The 24,023-nt window shown below is 34.8% G+C and overlaps 2 protein-coding genes across 2 annotated transcripts; one reads left to right on the top strand and one right to left on the bottom strand.

Moving 5' to 3' along the window:
- Positions 1-766: 766 nt before the first annotated feature.
- On the bottom strand, positions 767-11,403 carry afg1la (AFG1 like ATPase a). Its single transcript, XM_053509167.1, has 13 exons — positions 11,278-11,403; positions 9,631-9,848; positions 9,183-9,234; positions 8,216-8,317; positions 7,954-8,084; positions 7,708-7,807; positions 7,500-7,558; positions 7,103-7,185; positions 6,829-6,899; positions 4,451-4,551; positions 4,229-4,369; positions 4,033-4,140; positions 767-3,852 (listed from the first exon to the last, which is right to left on the bottom strand). Exons 1-13 carry the CDS (start codon positions 11,387-11,389, stop codon positions 3,724-3,726), a joined length of 1,407 nt encoding a protein of 468 aa, XP_053365142.1. The 5' UTR covers positions 11,390-11,403; the 3' UTR covers positions 767-3,723.
- Positions 11,404-15,384: 3,981 nt separating this feature from the next.
- Positions 15,385-24,005, top strand: vsnl1b (visinin-like 1b). The gene is made up of 4 exons (XM_053509650.1): positions 15,385-15,822; positions 18,404-18,568; positions 19,290-19,505; positions 21,949-24,005. Exons 2-4 carry the CDS (start codon positions 18,407-18,409, stop codon positions 22,144-22,146), a joined length of 576 nt encoding a protein of 191 aa, XP_053365625.1. The 5' UTR covers positions 15,385-15,822; positions 18,404-18,406; the 3' UTR covers positions 22,147-24,005.
- Positions 24,006-24,023: the final 18 nt, after the last annotated feature.

Here is a 24,023-nt window from a genome sequence, read left to right as displayed (position 1 = left end):
GAGTTGAGGGAGAGAGAGAGAGAGAGAAAGAGAGAGTCATGTTAACAGACTGCGAGTCACGATACATTAATTTAATTCCATTTGAAATATTTGGACAGAAGAGGGCGTGTCGAAGGGCGAAGAGATTGTATGATAACACAGCAGCCAATGGCGTACGAGGACCGTACACACCTCCATGAATAAACTAATCTCTCTCAAGATTCGAAGAGGGTTTATAGACATTTGTACTCCCAAAGCTCAGTAATAAGTCATATAAAAGAAATTTCACACATTTTATATCCAAGAAATGAGGATTATAAGAAGTAGCACTTAAAAAGGCACTTTCTCTTTTTCTTTGGATATCTCCACAACCTACTAGGTACTTAGTAGCAGTTTGAGCCTAAAATGCCCTTTTAAGGCATTGCCCTATTCTCAATTAAGTCCAACCTGAATTTGGACTATTAAAAATGTCATTATATACGAGTTGTATATACAGTATAGTTCTACACCAATTATTTTTCTGATTTCCTAAATGTAAAATTAATTCTTAGTCAAATCTCAAACATTTCACATTTAGTTCGTTAAAAAAAAATGTTTTTATATAAATAATTACACAAGGCAGTAAGAATAAATGTCACTGTATTATTATTATTATTATTATTATATCCATACCCACCTTTTAACTACATATTACATACAATAATTTTTGGATTAGTGTAAAATGGATAAATGAAATGCATTTATTAATGAGTAAATGCATTTAATTAATTGATTTCATACTGTCCTTACAAATTATTAGGTATAGTTTTAATGTAAACCTAAGCATTATAATACAAATAATCAAAACTTTCCATCAATAATTGTGGCAATTCAGCACGATAACATACGGTGGTTCTGAGATGTAGCACATTTAACCTTTAATGGTATGCTCTGCAATAAAGCTCTCAACCTTAGATAAAAAAAAAACAATTATATTTCTCAGTCACATTTGCATTATATTAGATTACACAGTGTGATAATACACAGTCTAGACTGTCAGCATCGAGAGATATTCCAGAACATAATTAAATGTGATTATACCTTACTTCGGAGTCTTTTATACCAATGGATTAAAACACTTTTGTTATGCTGGATTTGTGTTCTAAAAAATCTTCAGAAGTGATTTTCTTTTAATCTATGGACTCTTTCAATAACATATCTTACAGCCTGTTTTTCATAAAGAAGAAAAAAAAAAAAAAACATGGGGCATGAGGTAAATTATATGTTGAAAGAAATACAAGAACAGTTGATTTGGGGGGTTGGCAGCATAAATTACTATGTCTTATTTACCACCAACTCTACACAAAGAATTGCATTACGTTTTTATTGAAAGGCTTTTTTTAGGCTATTTTTTTAAGTGTATGAGAAAGACTACGAGTTGGGATATTCTCATGGTATAAACTAGCAATGACTTAACCTGATCTACAGATTTGGCTTCATGAAAGAAAGATAACATTCTGCACTAATCCTACAGTGGTACAATACTGATATACAAATTAATTTTATTTACATCTATATGGGAGAGTTAATAAGGCTTTCTGTATTTTGCCAGGTAATTCTTAGTGCATTTGGTAAAAGCTAAAAACCTCAAGAGATCTTCCTCTGTACTCTCCATTTTGCATATGCACACCTCACTTATGCTTGTACAAAAATACAACATCTGTAATAATTTATGCACAGCACCTGCATTTGCATAGATCTAAAACTCCACCTAAAATTATTTTATATTTTTCTCTTAAAGTCAGAATTAAAAACAAGCCTTTATTTTCACCAATAGTATTTTCCCTACCCCAATTACAAATTAATACAATTATTAATAATAAATTAATTAACAAAGTAATACACAATCTACTAAGGTCAAATAAATACACATAATATTCCCTTTAATTACTACATACTTCATAAATAAACTGCCTGACTTAAAAAAAAAAAAAAAAAAAAAGAAAACATTTTAAACTACTGTAACTTGGTAAAGAATCCTAAAACACATTACCAAAGCCTAGGATATCCTAGGATAGTGCTGAACCATCAGCTTTGTTGAAGAAACATGGTTGGAAAAGATCATGAATGGAGATCACTTAAACACTTGAAGTTGCATGGTAAAAATAACAGTAAAAACAATAGCCAAGTTTAAGAGTGAAAATATTTTCTATTTCCCCACAAAATGTGATAAGAACTCACAGGACTATGCAGCTAAGTAAGCCAGTTGTTAGTATTCAGAAAAAAGACTTGAATTTACTATGAAGCATAAAGTGTGGACTTTGGAATAATGTCACATGATCTGCTGAGCCCAGACTGACCCTACTGGTAGATCAGGGTAGGCTTAGCGCATGAAGAGATGCACTAACCATGCATAGTGGCCACTGGAAACAGTGTTCTGATCTGGTCAGGTCTGAAGGTACTGAACGACCAGGTTATTACATCAATAGAGTTTTTCTTGCCTGATGGCACAGGTATATCCCAGGACAGAAATTGAGAGAGTGGTTCTGGGTGCATAAGGAATCATTTTCACACTTCAACTGGACACTACATTGTGTGCTGTAATCAAAGCTAAAGTTGACATATTGAAATCTTAGTGTGAGCAACTTTTTTTTTAATCTGACTGGGCAACGTATATTATTCTTCCTATACAACCTAAAATACAATTATAATAATAAAAAAAAATTGAAAACATCTTTTTAAACTCTTAAATGGCAGAAGTAACCTCACATCAGCATACCATCTGACCACTGTTTTCCTCAATAGTATATCCACTCAATATTGAGTGTCTCCACTCAATATATGTACCCAAATAAATACATGAATAACAGATATGATATTTCTGTGCAATGATCTTATAATTACAATCCATAGGTGGCCAATTCAGTGCTCCTAAACTCAATATTCTATTACATCCATCCGGTCCTATCACACTGATAATGATCATTATATAAATAAAAAGGTAATTTTTTAAAAGGCATTTTTTTACTTAGTTAAACATGGAAAAAACTAGTCAAATTAACACTTGATAAAAAAAAAAAAAGAAGAAGTAAAAGACAAATGTAATGCTTTGAGTGGTCTTAGACCTAAAATTAAAGACTTTGGGGCAATCTTTTTTTCGTCTGTTTATATGACTGAAAATAATTGCTATAAATTAGACTGTACATAAAAATATAGTTAAATATAACTATAATACACAGTTTGATTGTGTAACTAAGAAATAAATATTTGAGTTATGATAACATTATTGCATTAAGATCTAAAATAAAAAAAGTATTGCCGTACCATACAAATTATTAACATGTAAATATACTTCAGCACATACCCCAAAATTATAAAGAAAAACTGAAATAAAAAATAACTTACATCATTTTCAGCTCAGTGAAAGTGTAGATGGGATGTACACAGTATGTTGATTCTTTTATCTTGAAACGTTGCTGTGCTCAACTTGCAAGTAAAATTTTCCCAAATATCCTGGACATATTTGATTAACAAAGAGGTTAAAATTGCATTCAAATATGTGAATGCATTTCATTGGAATACTAAAATTTCTTGTCTAGTCATTCTGCAGATTTAAGAATAAAGTGCAGCAGAGTGAAATATGGTATAGTTATGAATAAAATAAATGTTCATAAAGGTGATCCAAAGCCCTCCCAAAACAGAGAACAGTGGAATTCTGAAATAACTGTATTTGGCAATTCTGTACATGGAGTTCATATTGACGTGCTATGAAGTGCTCCGATCCCCTTCCACCCAGTACTCCTCTGTCTGCATCTCAGTGAGGCGCGAGACTGTACGCTGGAAGGCAAACACCTCTTCCTCACCAGTAAAGATTGAGAGGGAACTAGCAGCATCCTGTAGTGTACAAAAACCCAGTTATACAACACAAATGAGTAAAAGAATAAGTATTATCTTTAAGCAAAACGGGCCACTTATGCTCTCATTTTACAACATATATACTGTGCATATAGCCATAATAAAAATTTGTGGTATTTATACAAAAAAAAAAAAAAAAAAAAAAAAAACATATCTTACCCTTTTTAAGCCCAGGTCATCTATTAAAATGTTCCTCTCATCATCATGGTGTCCTTCATTCACAAACAGATCATCTAAAGGCACCTCAGCTTGTAATACCACACGCACCTATAAAACATTTAATTAACCTGTATAAAGTTTGCATAAAAATTTTATTTAGTGAAACAATGCCAGGACAAATGACTTGGCTGTTTACCTTATGATCATAAAATGCATCAATGAGAGTGATAAAGCGCCTGGCCTGGGTCTTCTTATTCAAAGTGAGTAAAGGAACATTGCGTATGAATACTGTGTCAAACATCGTCGAAATTTCCAGGTAGTCACCGGCTCCCAATGGCTAAAAATAAAGCAAACTAGTTCAGTGATTTTGTTTTTATAGCCAACAAGCAACTTTAATTAACAAACATAGCAAGCTCACCCTATCACACAGCTCCTCAAATGTGCAGTCTGCGATGGTCCCACAGGCTTTACTCAGTGTTACTGTTCTGCCGTGTACCTTCAGAGATCTGGGACGAGTTACTGGAAGAGACACAATTGTAAATGGACATGCACACTGTAAGTTTACTGTAAAACATTTAACATAAAATTAACCACTGGTTAATACAGTAAATCTTAAACATAAATGTGCTGGTAGTTGATCCTATTGCTACACTGCTAGGCCAAAAAAAAGTAGGCATTTCACAAGAGTCATATTATTGGCCTGCATCAAGAAATGAAAACAAGTTCTCGAATTGGGTTAATGGGGGGTAAATTTTTACAAAATAAATAAATAAAAAAAATAAAATCAACAGTTGAAATCTCTGCTGAGGTTAAAAGAAAACCATTTGTTAGTGACAATAGGGAGCATAAAGTTTGGACTTTGAAGCAATGCAAAAAGGTCATGTGGTCTGATGAGGTCAGATTGACCCTATTCCAGAGCCATGTCTGTCAGGGTAAGAAGGCATGCACATGAATCGATGCACCCATCATGCATAGCACCCCGATCCCATCCTTTAGAGACAATGTTATGATCTGGTGTTGCTTTAGTTGGAACGTTATGTAATGATAAAAGTCAGCCAACTACTTCAATGCACTGAAAGACCAAGTTCTCTTATCCATGCATCTTTCTTCCCTGAACGCACAAGCATATTCCAGGTACCGCAATATGATAAAGAATGGTTCTGGCAGCACAAGGAATCATTTTTAAACATGAACTGGTTAACACATTGTGCTCCATGATTAAAACTAAAAGAGGTGAAAAAATCTTATAGTGCAAGATTTTTTTTGATTAGCAGATTTTAATAACAGTGTTATCAAGCTAGCTACAGTGATAATGTATAATTGTAGTATAATTATCAGCAACCAGAGGGCATCTTAATTGCTTCATTTGCTTATTATAATGTTTGGTTTTTTAAAAAAAAGCTGTGTTTGAATAATTTGCACACCTGAATAATTGGCAAGCTGTATTTATGAGTCATAAAGTCATAAGTTCAGCTCAGGGAACTTTAATAGTTTGAATTCTGTTAGGTTATTCATATGTGCCCTGGCAATACACTAAACTACATTTTTCCCCCCTCATTGAAAATTGGTTTACACGATAAATTTGTTCATTCAAGCTCTCTCAACTTAAAAAAAAAAAAAAGTCAGAAAGGAAAGCATTATATATGCACATTACATAAGTGGCCACTTTCCAGGGGAAATAAATAAATGGAAGCTGCTGTATTTTGCATGCAAAAAATAAGCAGGTGCAACAGTCAAAATGTCTCAGAAGAACTGTGGGTAGATCTGCAGGATGCACAGTAAAATGTAGTATGTAGCCAATTTCCTTATAAAACAGTACTAATATATACAAAGAGTTTAAAAAAAGGAGGAAAAAAACAACAACATTCTTGCATGTATTTTCATGAGCCTATGCAATAATCTGCATGTGCCTAGAACTTTTGCACAGCACTGTATATTTTTAAATAACATTTACAAAATTAGTTTGAAAGCATTTGTCAGCAGTTTGTCCTGAATCTTCAATTATACAACTAAAAATACATGTACTTTGCTTATTTTCAGTGTTCAACTATTTAAGTAAACATTGCTTAACTGTTTAATTATTTTTTTTTTTTTAACATTAATTTTTTTTTTATGATAAACATATCATGCAGAAAATGTGTAAGCCAAAGAAGCTACTTCTGAATTTTATGCAACATGGAAGTGAACAATCTTGCTTCTCCAAAATTTCAAGCTGTCAAATTGTTCAACTTCATTTGTTTTGGGGAGATTTTGATATGTACCCCAAAAATGGCTATATATAAGTTTCTAGAAGCATATGACCTGTAAAATTGTTGCTTAAATTTAGGCATTTTAAAGATTTTTAAGAAATCTTAAAGAAAATTAAAGATTTTTTTCTCAAAAAAAAAAAAGAAAAAAAAAAAAGTAGTGTCCATGCCCATGTCAAATTCATGTTGCAATATCTTGATTATTTTGCATTTTAAAGTAACACTTTTTAAAGTTAATGGATTTTTATGTGAAATCTTAATTGGGCAAGCTTCATCTGAATGACAGTGAACATCGTTGAAAGATATGAATAATAATAAAATAATATATTTTTTTTAATTCACGGACACTAAACTTAAGTGACACGTTTTAGCATTATGATATATTCTGTGCATTGTAGAAATGTCAAGTATTATCATGGCATTTTTGTCATATTGCCCATCTCTTCTTTAGATATCCTAAAGATCATTTTATTGATTTAAAAAAAAAAAAAAAAAAACATAAAATTAATCATATTCTTAAAAAAAACAAAATTCCTTATCGGAAACTTACTGTCATTCTGCTTAAATGCCATTTCATCAAATAACTTATCCAAAGTTGCATCTGCATCGTTTTCACTGGAGCTATATTATATATATATATAAAAAAAAAAAAAGTTATTTAGCATTCAAAAAAATCGTGAAAAAATATTGGTTTGGTCTACTGATGAATTAGTATAATTACCAAAAATTACTAAAATTAGATTAGTTCAAATTTTATTCAGTTCTATATAGCTTTAGGCTTAAATTCAATGAACACATTTTAGAGCTGTTGTTTGGTTTCTTACAGGTAAAATAGCTTTCCAGCTGCAGGTCGATTCCTTTTGCGGTAATCAATTCCAGAGTCCAGACGAAGTATTTTGCAGTACTCCTATTTAAAAAAAAAAAATAAGACAGATAAAATTACATAAGGTTATACTGAGTAAAATCGAAAAAAAAAGAAAAAAAAAAAGAAAAAAAAAAAAGAAGACCTACAGCTAATGTTATTCAGATAACCACTTAATCAAACCAGGAGCAGTCTAATGTGTTAAAGTGCAATGCTTCCATTGCCACAGCTTTGGCTCCTTGTCATATAAAGCTTACTAAATCAGCCTGCCAAATTGCAAGTATATTCGAACCAGGATCTTGGCACTCAAAAAACAAACCCAAAGTTGTTACTGTAAACTACAATGGGTGCACACTAACCTTGAGCACAGCAATGAAGGGCACAAAGTTTACTCGTTGTAATCCATTCTTGTACAAATCTGTAAAACAGGACTTTGCACTTAGTACAGCTTAAAATCTTGTCAGTGTCCATGACATGTGAGCAGTAGCTATTGCTTAATTACTTTTACATAGCTGATTTCCACACCTGCACATACATCAAGTCTACATTCTCTGCTGTGGTTCTTACCATCTGGAGGTCTGTTGGATGTGGCTACAACTACAACACCATGGCGAAAGAGGTTTTCAAAAAGCTGCTTGAGAATCATGGCATCTGCAATGTCTGTGACCTGTTTGATGCAAAAAGTCGATCAAGTTTGCTATACATCATTAAAGAACATCAAAGCTAAAACATATTAGTACAAAGTTTACAGTTGCGACTGTGTATGAAAATAGCTGCTTGATGAGATCAATAAATCTGATAGATTTTGTTTACCTGAAACTCATCAAAGCACAGCAGGGAGGCCTCTTCACTGATTTCCTCTGCCACTGGTGCAATTGGATCATAAGCCTTTGCCATTTTCCCTGCCTTTCTCTTTGGCATGCTCTGCTTAAGTCGATGAATTCCTATAAAATGAAAAACTTATGTCCTGAAAAACTGAACTAGCAAAATTCAACAAAAGGGTTAAATGTTACAATTTTCATTAGGGCTAAAATATAAACCATCACTTATTTTGGGCACAATGGTGTATACTTACTTTTGTGCACATCTACCATAAATCCATGGAAGTGAACCCTCTTTTTCTTTGCGATGTCTACATGATCATAAAACATGTCCATCACCATGGTTTTCCCAGTGCCTGCAACAGAAACATTTAACGGTTCTGTATTACAGGGCCAGCCCCCAAAAAGAAAAAAGGGGAGGGGGGGGGGATTTAAAATAAATAAATCACCATATGAATTTAGATAAGCAGATACTTAAGAGTCTTTGAATGCATAATGACTGCAGTGATGAATATGTTTCAGCTGGCAACAACACTTTTAAGGTTAAATGATGCAATAAGTACCTTTTTATTTCTTAAACAACCATGTCAGAAGACATATCCTGTGATGAAGAGTATTGTAGTAAGATATTATGGTGTTTCAAAAGGGTCAAGTTATTGGCCTGGAAAGGTATTAAGAACTGTCCAAGCAATTTTTTTTTAATCTCACTGGAAAGTGACACACAACTATCAAAGAAATCACAGAAATTTGTATTAAAAATAAATAAATAAAAACATTATATATGTAGATCAGAAAACATTTAAATTTTCTTCATAAAGCAGCCCACAGTAAAGCAGTGCGTAAATTATGAAAAGTGGTTTTGGGAGCACGAAGAAGCATTTTCACACATAAATTGGCCGCCACTGAAAGTCTTTGAGATGTGCTGGAGAAGACTTTATAGAGTGGTAAAATTCTGCCATAATTGATACAAGAGCACAGCCAAAAATAAAAGTAAAACTTAATAAAAATAAATCTTACAAGGTTGTTGAAACAATGGCATGGCTGATGCACTTCATAATCAAAGCTAAAGGCTATCCAACAATCTTTTTGTGTGCCCAAGATTGTGTGTCCAGGCAATGTACTGAAGAACATGATCAACAGTAGAAACAATCCCCAATAAAAAGTAGAATAGACAGTAGTATTAAAAAACAAAAAAAAAAAAAAAAAAACAAGACAACTCACCTACATCACCGTAGATGTAACAACCTTTTGGTGGCTTTTGTCTGGAAAATAACTTCATAATAAAAAAATAAAAAAACACAACATATTACAATGTGACCAGAAGTTACAGGGGCATAGAATCCACAAAGCAATCAGGTAAAATTCAAGATTATTTGAAACAGGGTTGTTTAAAATACCTGGACAAATATTGAGATGTTACACGTTTTTACACAAGCAAGGTAGAAAATTGAGCAAAGGTGAAGCAGTTGAGGTCAAATATTCACACAAAAAGTTCAGCAGCCCTGACAACTGATTAAATCAAAAACTACTTCTGAAAGTAGTTGTACGTTTATTTGCCAAAGTTCTGTCATTTCAACTGCTCTTTTCCTTGCTTTATAGACAGCACAAATCATAATGGAGTACAGAAGCTACAACAGAATTACAAACATAAATCAAGATCTTTGCTTACTTGTGAAATAAATGATGCAGGTTCATTGCTATATCCTTTGAGCTTCTTTTGCATTAGATCTAATTCTTGCAGAACGATTCTTTGCTGTTTGTCATCTTGCAGGACTCCTCGCTCAATAAGCTCGTTGTAGTGTTCGAGCGGTCCACTGAAACTGCTGCTTGGAGTGTTCGTTGCAATGGATTCTTCAATTGAATGAGACAGTACACTTGATGCAAATCCTGAGGTTGGGGGGAGAATAAAAATAAAAAATAAAAAAAAAGGTTTGTAGGTTAGAGTAAGTTTGGAATGTATGCTTTGGAAACAAACCAGTTTTAGTAGTTAACAGAGTAAAAAAATGCAGATTAAAGAAATTCCACTTCACAGCATTAAACCACCTAAACCTATACCTTTTACCAATAATACATGTATATCTCTTATACTATATTACTCTGTACTCCCCCCCCACTATTAACCACATGTATGTAATTGTAGATCTGTATTCATCCATAAACTTCCTAAATATATACAATTTCTCTCTACATACATTGCACAGTAATCCTCTTTTTATTTAAACAATTTTGTCCTTTTGCATATTCAAAACACACACATACATAATTATATATATATATATATATATATATATATATATATATATATATATATACACACACACACACATACATTGATATATAACACACATACCCTACTAATTTATATTTACATACACACAAAACTTTATTTAACCTGCCCAATGCCTATATTTGCACTGATTTACAGTATACACTACTTTTAGATGCTAAACTGCATTTAGTTGCTGAGTACCTGTACTAGGCAATGACAAAGTTGTACCAACCTACTAATAAGAAATGATAAGCTACTCATTTAATCAGTTATAGCTAAAAGGATTGTTACCAATTGAAACATATGAATCACTGCAGAAATTATCTGAACAATAATCCTAAAATATTTTCAATTTAAATCCAAACAATGCCCTTTTGGTCAGTTAGTGTGTGTCTACCATTGAACTAGTCAATAGAATAATTCTAAAAAAAAACAATAATAATAAAAAAAAAAAATGAATCACTCAGGTCTTGGTTCCTTTAAACTGTGTTTGTACAGGCTACACACTGCAAAGTGATTGCATGCGGTACAGAGATAATGCATTTGGATGTTTACAAACTAATCAAACCTTCAGACTTTAATATGTGGAAAAAAATAGGTTGTATTACTAAAGAAATTCTATGATTACACTAGGGCAGTTGTTCTTTTCCTTTTCCCTAAATCCTGCTCCAGAAGTACTCTTACAGCACAACTTTTATCCCCAAACCCTGTTGATTAGATACTACACTAGACTAGATTGTCCCTATGGAGTGCACTAACGCTTACTGACAGGGAGCCGGGTTAGTGCTTTGCCTGACTTTCCCGGCTTTAACCAGACACACCAAACTCAATTAACTAAACATTTACTGGGTTATAGCGATGTGATAGATTAAAGATGAAACCAAATCAATCAAACTTAAAGTCAAAACACAGAAAGATATGCAGCTATTTCTGAATAACTTACCCTTAACAAATTAGTAACGGCTAGCTAGTAAGCTAATTAGGTCGTTACGAAATATTTCTCATAGCTGTCATGAAATATTAAACGACCTATTTAGAAGAACTCACCTCGTTTAGTGGAAATACCAAACAGTGGACATGGTGAGGTCCGTGGAAGAAACTGTTTATTAAAAATAAACCGAACACTAATCGCCACCAAGGACGCTTTGCCGGCTGCCATTTTGGCATTCAAGAAAGGAGAACTTTATTCACAGCGAACAAACATGTGACACCACCTTGCGCGTGCACGCGCGCGCTCTCTCTCTCTCTCTCTCTCCCTCCCCCCCACACACAAGTGGGAGGCGTATTGTGTAAATGTTGATACGCAGTAGTAGACTTTATTTCAGTGGTAAAACCCCGAGTTCAAGATGCCACGACAAATAGGCGGTCTGTTGCCATGACAACGGTCAATGATGCCACCACTAAGCAGCTATCACGCATTTTGCAGGGTTGTGCTATACGTGTAGCTTGGGGAATTATCATTCAGAGAAGCCACGTTTGCACCAAGGACATATCTTAAGACATCTCTACCTAGGATCAATAACACAGTGTGTTATTCCATGCGTGGTAAGAGGATGCATGCTGTGTGGTTTCCCCACACCCCTAGTCGTTGCACCACTCTGTGTTTACATTAAACATATGCAGGCCCTCAATTTCATAAAACACCATATATATTTTTCATCAGGACTTTACAGGAGTCTGGGGTGGTGGCTGTTTTATGCAGAATCATGCTGAAATCTCTGAGTGAGATGCTAATTTATCTGTGTCCGTGTAGCCATGGCAAAGGAGCTGCCCCCCACCCAACTGCTGAATACATTAATCTAATGAGATGTCTGCAGTGTGTGCTATGCAGTAGGGTAATTCAAGTATCCTGCAGACACTATAAAGAAAAGCAGGAGAAAACGCACATGGAGGAGAACCTCCTATAGGCAAATGGGTCTTGGACAACATAATATTAAAGCATGATCTAAGAGATAAGCATAAAGAAACTAGCCAGCATACAAATGAGCAAGGACTAATAGGGCTTAATGTAAAAGTAATTTTAATATTTCACACTTTGGAAATGCACTATTAATTCATACAATCCCATTTTCTTTTTTTCCTTTGCTAAATGTTCTACATGTCCACTTTGTATACTAAATTTTGTATAAAGTATACTTGAATTGTATTATTTTTAAAAGCATGGTGTTCATGTTACAAAAAAAAGGAATAGCAACTTGTTCTAACATTATCTTTTTGTATTTTCTAAGTTTAATAAATTCTTTTGGCCTAGATAAAGCACTTTTTAATTTCAAGGACCTGAAACTAATACCACTTCGAGGTTGAGTCTTAGAGAACTCATATGCCACATTTGCATCAAAGCATGTTTTTGGTTTTCGCCTTTGAAAAGTCACTTACTAGGTTGCTCTAATATTTTCAAACAAAATGTCACATATCACACAAGAGGGAGTGCTGTTGTGCTGAATATTAGGTTGTAGGCCTCACAACAGCACAACCTCGAGCGTGAGTCTTACTGGTACTATGTAGCCAAAAGTTGAGAAGAATAAAACATGGAGGTAGTAAACAGTACTGTAAATCTCATAGATTTCTCCATATATTTACACTTATTCCTCTTTAGGATATCAGGACCATTAAAGTGTGCATTTCAGGGTTAAATCCCAAATATCGTTAAATGCAAAGCTAGGGTTTGTGCTAGGGTGTTCAATCTCTTGTCTCACACACCAATTAGTGTTCTTGATTAGGGGTTGTAGAGGAATTTGGGATTCACCCTTGTGTTAGACACGAGTAAGCTTTCTAGCTTTTTAGCTCAAGTGTAAAAAAAATAATAAAAACCCAGGTAATTCACAACGACTTAGAAGCAAATATTAAGGAGACAATGTGTGTGTGTTTTTTAAATGACAATGATGACATTAAATGTGTCTTTCTAAAATGCACTAAATTTATTATTATTATTATTATTATTATTATTAATAAGTCAAAGTATGAAATACTCAAATAAATTTTGGGTTAGACAGCTTATGAAATATAGTGTTGGTCAAAATGTCGCACTGAATTGGGAGATTAAATGTTGAGGCAAGCATATTGTTTAATTATTGTATTAATGTTTTTTTTTTTTCTTTTACGTATAATCGGTAATATTCTGCATCAAAATTCACTGCCAATATGAAACAAATGAGCATGTAAGGTGTTTTTCTTTCTTTTTCAACAGTTTGGTTCTATCTGTCTCTCTGCAACCATTTAAGTTAACCATCAACAGTGGGTAATGTGGCTGAGCAATCCACATTATAACTACTCTGTGATTCTGCCTTATTAATTCATTTTATCCATCTATATCCTCCTGTGGGTATTTCTCATGCCACAAGTTATGCAGCAACCCATTTTCCAGTGATCTTTGCGAGCAAGTCACTGCTCTGGTGCTTTCTCAGTCTAATAGTTATTAAAGCAACTTACATAATGTTCCAACCATACATGGGGAACATTGTGTACGATTATACAGTATAGTCATTATACTGTAAAGATAAAAAAAATATTTGCCTTATGAAAGTTTCTTTTGCTGCCTTGATTTGGACGCACTTTTCCTAATAGAGGAAGCTTTACTGCAAATCAACACTAGTTTATTCAGACTAATCAACTTTATCATATAAGGAAATTTCTATCCTGACAGACCTGGTCTATGTCAAGATGATAATGTTCCAACCAATGAACACATACTGTATGATCACTGAATGTGATGTGGTTTGATAAGTATGAAAATGATCTCTAGTGATGTGTTATGGCCTTCACAATCATCAGATCCTAACCTAACATGACATTTCAATTGGACTCTTCCACTGCTTTACTGTCTTAAATTCACTTGGCAGCTGTTTTGAATATCACCTAGTTTTACCTTCTATGGATACAGTAGCACATTCTGTTTCACTGATTCAGTTTAATTTTTAGTATATTGCTTAGGTTTATTTTGGTTAATTTTGGTTACTAATTATATTTGTTGTTATATTATGAACAACACAACAATCCATGAGGCAGATGGACTACAACAGTAGAACACATCATGTTCTACTCCTGTCAGCCACTTTGATTGCAACACCTGTACACCTGTACTACCTCATTTATGCTCTTATTTAATCAGCCCATCATGTGGCCACAGCGCAGTGCATATAATCATGGAGATAAAGGTCAGGCTTTAAGTAACTTTTACATTGAACATCAGAATTAAAAACTGTGAGCTCTGTGACTTACAGTATATGCGCTAACGATTTGGAAAAAATCATGTGCCCTGGATAGCTTTAAATTTTTGTTCTTGACTAATGGAATCTGATGCAGTCTTCTGCTTTTGTAGCTCATCCACCTCTGGGTTTGATCTATCTAGCAATTATCCTTTAATTTTACTTGTCAGCAAGGTGTTTCTTGCTGCCATAAATTTGTACACTTGATGTTTTTTTGTTTTCTGCACCATTCTGTGTAAAATCAGAGATGTGTAGGGAGTAGGGGTAGCTCAGTGGTTAAGGTATTAGCCTACTGATTAGAGGGTCCCAGGTTTAAACCCCTGCAGCACCAAGTTGCCACTGTAAAATGTTAATTGCAATTGTAAAATGTAAATCCTTCTGGATAAGGGCGTCTGCCAAATGCCAAAATGTATTGTGTGTGAAAATCTCAGAAAACAACAGTGTTTGAAATACTCAAACCGGCCCATCTGGTACCAATAACCATGCCACAGTCACAGGGAAACAAATTGTCTCCATTCTGATGTTTAATGTGAACATTACCTGAAGCTCTAGACCCACATACTTTTATACATTGTGCTACTGCTACCAGATGGAATGATCAGCCTAAATGAGTAAGTGCCCATGTGAGTGTGGATGTTAACAGAGTATTTATATTATATTTCGTATATATATTGTGCATTGTATCTGAAAGTTTATTTTCTATATTGGAAAATAATAACTCATAGTCCAATAGTACAACACTGGCTAGTCTCTTTCAAATAAAAATCAACCTTTTGCGCATTCTCATATCAGCAACACAACAATTGCTTATGCATGAGATCTATTGTAGCCATTATTAAGTGTGTGTACATTTCCCCCTTGCAACAGTTTATTAATTATTCATATATAAGACAGTCAGCAGTCCTGTTTTTACTGTCAGAGATTAGAGTCCAAGTGCTGTACCACGAGCCACCATCTGCGCAAATCATAGATCCATCATACCTCATACCTCAACACTGCCTGCGTGGCCACTAACGGTTAAAATGGGATGTTTGCATTGAGCCTTGAGAGAAAGGAACGTTCAGTTTGCGCAAACTCGGAGAACACGCCGAGGCTCGTTGGCGCAGCGCTGTATCCGCTCATTTCGTGATGCTCGGTGCGTGGCGCGTGCGTGGCGTCGCGTAGCCCAGCGCAGTGTGTGCGTTTGTGTGTGTGTTTGGAGAAGACGGATCGTTCGCTTCGAAATTACATCCACACGCGCCGGGGAAAAGGTTTACCTACTAAAAGAAGCGGAATCTAAGGAGACTCCCTAGGTGCTCAGGCAAAAAAATCTTAAAGGTCCCGGGCGGTTTGTTCAGCACCAGTAACCTACACACTTCCACTAAACCCAATCCCAGTTTACTGGAAGGTAAGACACGGTTTTCTGTATACAAGATGTGCAGAGTATTGATCTGATTGCACCTGATTTGTGTAGACCGTGTGTGTGTTTATGCATATAGCTAGGGTTTTGCCTCCATTCCTTCCTTAAGACGCAGCAAATGAATGAATGAGTGCATGGGTGTGTGAACGAGTGAGAATCTTCACATGTAGGTTGTGACTGCGGTGCTCGGCCTGTTTTCCGCACACCGTGTATGTGTTGCTTATGTGATCATTATGAAATCAGTTAAAGCTGAAGAAGAACACACATCACACACACCCTGGCCACAAATCACCTAAGTGCTTACTGGTGTTCTGCATGTGTCTTGAATCTTGACGTCGTATTTCTGCTCATTTAACGCAAAACCCATACCTCAGAAACAGTCTCAAGGAAAGGGGGGAAAAAACACAGCATCCAGCAATCATTCGTGATGCTCGTCCGGCTCAGTGGCATCCGTCCACAAACGTGATTGCGTATTTTTTCCTGCGGGATCTGTCAAATTCAGCATTTCAAAATGGAAGGCATGAAATATGATGTTCATTTTGACATTGGATCGAGGTGTGCTCATACATCCCATCTGCGTGATATGTAGATCCGTAGGTGCTTTGGATGAGGTATATAGGTAATAAACTGTTACGCCTTAAGACGCAAAGTCTGTGCTCATTTTAAAATCACTAATGCTCACTCTTTCCTTTGCATGACGTTAATTAGCGTGTGTGTGCGTGTTTGTGGTGTCGAAATGAATATATTGCTGTGTCTCCTAATGCTTTCCTTTCTCAAGGTCATTCACTGTGCGACTGGAGCTTGAAGGAGCTCTCAGCGGTCTTACATAACGGCCTGGAGGTTTAGTTACCGGTGCAGCCTGATTAATACAACCATTTCTGTTTGTCGGTAATTAGTCGTTTTTAAAAAAATAAAAAAAAATCACCAACGCTTTTTCCTGCCGTTGCTCTGAGTGCGCAATGCTACACAGCTCCACTTGTTACATAATATTGCGCGCAGGTTAGGCAGCAAACGAGCCAAATGAAATGGTGAGGAGGCTGGAGAGAGGCCACTTCTATCAGCCCAACTATGTGTGCGTGCTCCTGAGTACATGTGTGTGGTAATACATATTACTGAGTGGAATGTAATATATTAGTTTGAATTGAAATTAATAAAGGCGATTATGTTTGCTGTTAAGATCTAGGCTATTTTGAACTTCACTCTCAAAATGCTCAATATCCTGAACATCTGTACTAGTTCTAGGTCCCTATGTAAATGTGAGCATATGGGTGATATTAACCATGTTAATTGCTTAATACAAAAGGTAAGATTTATTGTACCTCATGCCTATTTTTTTCTAATAACATGTGTTCAAATGACCAATGGATTAAATTGGATTTTTTTTTTCCCGATTTCTTTTCCTGATTAAGGTTTTGCACAAACTTGTGGCGTTTATGTGAAATCCATTTACTCATGTGAATGATTCTACTTTTCAGTAAAGGTGCTGTCAATAATATTATCTGTAATGAAATGTAATCCAAATGTGGGACCCCATTCGGCAAGCCCAAACTGTGGTTCCATATTCAAAAGAGTTTTTTTTTTTATAATAAATTATGGTAAAACAACAAATGCTCAACTTGACAGACAGCACTTATGCATACACTGAATACAAGAACATTGAACATTTGTTAATGTATCAGAACTGATGTTGTTACACACAGAGATGCAACAATTTTCTTTAGTGCAACAATAGTTTCAGACCTAGATCTGATGGACTACTGACTTCACATGATCCCAAAGCTTAAAGTCAAGTGGTGGTATACCTGGTTGTATTTAATCATATAGTGTTAAGTTTGAAGTCATCCTGGGTCTAAATAGAAAAACACACGTAAGGAAAAATGCCAGTGGACTTTGAATTTGGCCACTCCATGCAGTGCATCCAAAATTGGAAAATAAATAATAATAAGTAATAATTCAAACAGTGAAACTCATTGATTATGTTTGTTTAAGTTAAGAGTTAGTGCCATCCATGTGGCAGTATGTGACAGTCAATCTTTACATTTCTAATGTGTCTGTGTTTTCTAATGTGTAAATAATGTAATGTCTGAACCATAAATTAAATGTAATCTCATTTGCTAGTGATTAACTCTGTAATGTGCATCTGGTCAGCAGGCCAATAAGAGATTCAACTGCAACTGTTTATGTTTGTGTACCACTAAATTACCAAAATTGCATCATGTAACAAACCTCTTAAACTTAAATGAATCATTAATTAATTTATCATAAATAAGTCAGAACAATTTATAAATTGTTAATTAATTATTTAGGAATATTTGTCTATTGTGTAAACTCTTAAAGGGGTATTGTAAGTCAAATAATCCTTACCAGCCATATTATAAGTGCACTCGTTTTTGGTCCTAAAAAATCCCTTTACCTCTTTATATGACCTGTTCTGTTATGATATTGTATGATCTTTTTCGAGTATAGAGAAACATCTATATAGGATTATGTATATAATTTCCCACAAGACTGTTAAAAAAAAAAAAATCAAGTATGAATATATTTAAACATACTACTCTTTTCTACAAAGATCATGGGGAAACAGAACAGTAAGCTAACCCCTGAGGTGATGGAGGACCTGGTGAAGAACACAGAATTTAATGAACATGAGCTCAAGCAGTGGTACAAGGGCTTCCTGAAAGATTGTCCCAGTGGCAAACTAAACCTGGATGAATTCCAGCAATTGTATGTTAAGGTGAGTATGTTTTAAAGGTCCTTCATTGAATAACAGACTTTTCTATCAATTGCTACAATATGGGCCACAATAATTAAATATCTACACACTTCACTTAGCAAGAAACCAACCAAGGTTCAGTGGCAAAAACCAGAACGGCATCAAAATCTATTTCACAATGTGTAATTCATCGGAATTATACACTTCATTACACTCACCTGGGTGGGAAAATGAAACATTTTATCATGTTGTCTTTTTATTACCTACAATAATATGAGTGAGACATAAGAAATGCTTTTAATGGGAAGACCCCTGCATTGATAGTTCTTTCTCATTTTAAAGCATTTCAAATTTGCTTTCACAGAATGTGTATTTTATTGCAATATAATTCAAATGTTCAAAAAAGATTCTACTTTTTTGACTGTGCAGCCGACCCTTTCTCTGTGATGTTCAATAATGGAAGTGTAAATCAAACAATTTACAATGAACCTGCTGTTTTACATTCACACCCAAAAGCCTACTTTTCTAAAATCATTTTGGTCATCAAGGCTTTTTGTAAATTGACAGTTTTGTTATCAATACTTTCTTCTGCCAGAGAAATGCAAAATATTAGCACTTATTGAAATATATCTGTAATGCTATTATACTGTACATATTAAATATATTGTAGTGTGAATCTTTAGCTACGGAAATGAAATATTAGCGAATGTAAACTGAATATAATTGAGTGTGTTTCTTGCAGTTCTTCCCTTATGGTGATGCATCAAAGTTTGCACAGCATGCCTTCAGAACCTTTGATAAGAATGGGGATGGTACTATTGACTTCAGAGAGTTCATTTGTGCCCTGTCCATCACATCACGAGGAAGCTTTGAGCAGAAGCTTAACTGGGCCTTCAACATGTATGACCTAGATGGAGATGGCAAAATCACTCGAGTTGAAATGTTGGAAATTATAGAGGTATGCTGACATTCTACTACTGTTCTTTTTTTTTTTTTTTTTTTTTACAACATTTAGCACAGAGCATTTTTTTCAACAGCTTTATCTATAGTGACTTACAGAAGACGCTCTTATCTAGAAAACATATTGGTTTGTGGTTTCCAGTCTACATTATAACACAGGAAGTAAATTTTCCAGTCCAACCAAACTAATTGAATCAGTTGAACATGTCACTTGGGAAATGACATTGCCCTGTTTTTCCTTTATCTATAGTTTTTTTTACCAACATAGTTTTTATCAACATCATGGACATACAAACTTGGGATGTAACATTCTGTGATCAGTGTTTCCTAGTCCATTATTTTATGCACAGGTTGGAGCTATACTGATCAGCCATAACATTAACACATTTACATTGACTACCGATCATATAGCAGTAAACAGACTGGGTACCCCAGGCTCATCTATGCCTGCACCACATACAAACAAGTAAAATCCACCGAGGCCCCACTACGGTGCTCACAGCACAAAAAGGATCGACTGCAAGTGTCCTGGTGCCAGACACCCCACCACAACCTCAGAGATCTTGTGGAGTCATGCGCCGAGGTGCCAGTGCTGCCACAATACTGGGCAAAATTATTTGTGTTGTTTGTTATGGCTGATCAGTGTATACTCATGGACAAAAAAAAAAAACTTGCACATATCAATTTCTTACAAAAACTATTTTTGTCAAATTTAAAAGAAAATTTGATTCTATACAAAAATCTGTGTACATCACACCAGAAAAAAAGGTTATCTACAATAAAGTAACACCTAATTTAGCATGCTCTATTGAGAGCACAGTCACTGCTGTGCAGCTGTGAACATGTTACATCAGTTCATTTGTAACTTGTGATGTGCATGAAAGAAGATCAACATCTTGATCAACACTGATTGGTTATTTGTGGTCTAAGGGCCAAAACACCTCATGGAAGAGTATAAACAGAAGTGTTTAGATATCTGTAAACAAAATTTGGATGAATATTCTAAAGATGCTGAAAGTTTTTTTAAAGCGAATCATTATTGGTGACAAGACATGGATTCATCACGAGTCTGAGATTAAACAGCAGAGTATGGAACGGAAACATCCTTAATTGTCAACCATCAATTATCACCTGAAAAAAAAAGATGCTTACTGCATTTTGGGATTCTTCAATGGGAAACTCTGATGATTCATTCCACAACCAAAAAATATTTTTATAAAAATAATGAATACAAAATGTAAAGTAAACAAGCTAAAAAAATTAACCTGCACTTCCCCTTGAGAAGAACCCTGCCAAAGCAGTGTTTCTGTTAGTGTGTGTGTGAAGCTGAAGTAGGATGAGAGAAGGGGGGAGAGGAGGAGGCAGGGTCTACTGTGCGTCTTTCACACACAGACGCGCGCACAAATAAACCCACACTCACAGCGTGCATGCACAAATACACACATAAAAGGAAACACTACTCTGTTGGGAAACTTCTTTAACAAGGAACTTCTCTAATGACACTCGTGTGTCAGAATCACTGCTCTCTGACATAGAGAGACTTTGAAAACTGGATCTTTAGTGGTCACTGTTATAATAAACAGTACACGCGCACGGAGGTTGACTGTACAAGTGACGCACACACACTGAGACTGAGCATGGGAGATGATTACCCACAATCCCACAGCGTGCGCGAGAGAATAACTGTTGGCTCAGTTGTGATCACATGATGTTTGGCAGACAACATGCATACGTGCTACTTGTATATCAGGTCCTCACTCGTTTATTAAGTTAAAATTTCCACTCTATATAATGTATAGCAATAAATTTAGTATTAAAAGATTCATACAAGTTTTTTTTTTCCTGAAGTGTGTGTGCATTTTTTTGGATAACTCTGTATATATAAGTATTTAAAACATAGTGCAATGTTTCTGTCCATGAGTACATAAACAAAGCTAGTTAACAATTATAAATATGGTTCAATATCAGAAAATTTTAAATGCAGAAAATGTAGGGGAACAATAATTCTAGAAGTTTCAGATCTTAAGTCTACCTCTAAATCTGTTTACTTATAAGCACAAATGTGTTTGGGAGCAGATACAAACAGAATGCTTTAAAGTTTACTGCATAGTTCTTAAGAACCTTATTGAGTAATATGCACAATAAGACAAGAAGTTACACTGTATAGAAATTTGTTTTTTCTAGGTAAAGTGTGGAAATCTTACATGATCTAACGAAGAAAACTCAAAAAGTCCAAAATGTGCCATATTAAGCTAAAATTAAAGCTAGTTTTGGTTCTGGCATTTATTAAGTCAAAATGTCATCTGTTTGCCATCACTGTCATAATACAGATTACTCAACAGATTTAGAACAATAATTTAAGGGTAGCACAAAGTGAAAGGTTACAGTTTGGTTGGTCATAAAGGGAATCAAGATATAACGTATATAACCTTTTTTTGAAGGCAATTTACAAAATGGTTGGCACTGTGATCATGATGAAGATGAATGAAGACGGCCTAACACCAGAACAGAGGGTGGATAGAATCTTTAGCAAGATGGATAAGAACAACGACGACCAAATCACTCTCGATGAGTTTAAAGAAGCAGCGAAGAGTGACCCATCTATTGTACTGCTTTTGCAGTGTGACATGCCAAAGTGAGGGTATGCGAGTCAGCATGGTCTGGACTGAATATGTTGTAACGTTTTATTCGTGTTCAGCCAATTTCCACAAGATTACGATGAAGTATATTTGGACTATTCAGATGAACCTGCTTCTTGTGGTTGAAAATCTAGTATGCATGAGAATGTCAAATGCTAAGAGTTATACATCTTAATTTAATTTCAAATTGCAACAATGTATGGTGTGCAAAATAAATGAGCCATTTTCATTTTCCCATCGTTAGTCAGTGAAGTGCTCCACGGTAGACGTCACATTTTTAGCTACAATGCTTACAGATCATATTTACCACAGTAGCTACTGTACTTCCTACGGTGGTTCAGGCAGTAAAAACAAAATTTCACACTAAATGTTTCACGTTTTATCAAAACCGTATGATCTTAAAATCAAGGAGGGTAGAGGGGTTAATTAGCCTCCCAAATGTGCTTGTACCTGATTATAAATGTAAGTTATTTGCATGCATGTACTAAGTGTAAAGTTTAATCTTTATCTCTTATTTTGGCAACCTTGACAAATAATATAAGGAGGCCTTATAAATGATTACATTAATAATACTAAAGATGTGCAAGATTTACATGTGTGATTCATCAGCCCATTAGATCTCTTTCCTTGGATGCATGTTTCCCCCAAAAAACTACAGTGTGTATTGTATAAGCTATCTGTAAGGGCAACGATATATTGTGCATCTTGTCTTGGACCAACTTAGCTTTTGTGTGTAAAGAGTCTAGTAGCTGTAACCTGATATACTCCGAGTTGACATTTTATCAGCTACACCTTTCTAGTGGTTAATAAACTGGCAACTTTGTATACACAATTTTTTTACCACACACACCAAAGTTGGCACTGTTCTAGGTACTATTTAGATATATCCAATAAATCACTAACTCAATGTCTTAAACACTGGCATATAAATGACAGCTGCCCAACCACGTCACATACATTGCCTTTGATTTACACATTAATCATGTCAGTAAGCGTGTATCATACAGGATGCGTGTATGAATGAGAATAATTAGTTTTGCGAAGTCAGTTGTCCCATGTAAGTTCTTTCTATGGAGGACTTTATTAATGCTTGTCCTTCCCATAATAAAGAAGCAATCAACAACAAATGTGCTTGGTACAGAAATTCACACTAAATGTTGTTTTTATTAAACTTTTTTTGTAAAATATTTATACACTGTTTATTGAGAAAAATGGTTTTTGCTAATTATTTGAGCCACAACATAGTTTACTCACCAGAAACAAACATATTGCTGCTCATATACACTTAATAAATGGTACCAACAAAGTATCTTGCTTAAAAAATTGATTGGTATGAAAACAAGGGTATAAATAACCTAAGATATTTCTTTTGATGAATGCCCTCACAAAGACTGAATGGACTAATCTTTAAATTTAAAAAAGAGTTCTCCTACTACATTAAAAACCCTAACATTAGGAATGTATTATCCCACTAATATTGTATATCTTTCCAATTTGTGTTGGCACAACTGGAAAATGTGGTTGCTGTTTTCTTGCTTTCCACATAAAAGAAAGCACCAAGCCAATGCATGTCCTATAAGGCTCAGGATGCTCCTCAGTTTTGTCTCCCGAGCTCCTTGTAAAAAAAATAAATGAAAAAATAGAATAAGGTGTCTGTAAATCCCCAAATTACAGGTGTATATCTTTTTCATGTAAATATCTGTACCTAACATGAAAAATGAATGATCAAATTTAAATTTGATTGTGCAGTATGTTGTTTGTGTTTTATTTGTGGCATGTCTCAAACACACTATGTAATGGTTGCGCTGACAACATTGTGATTCCAATCAATAAACTGTCTATGGGCTGTTTTCACAACATACACTGTGCATTTGTTC

The sequence above is a fragment of the Clarias gariepinus genome, chromosome 13 (genome assembly GCF_024256425.1).
Source record: "Clarias gariepinus isolate MV-2021 ecotype Netherlands chromosome 13, CGAR_prim_01v2, whole genome shotgun sequence".
NCBI classification, from domain to species: domain Eukaryota; kingdom Metazoa; phylum Chordata; class Actinopteri; order Siluriformes; family Clariidae; genus Clarias; species Clarias gariepinus.
This window is presented reverse-complemented; position numbering and strand designations above follow the sequence as displayed.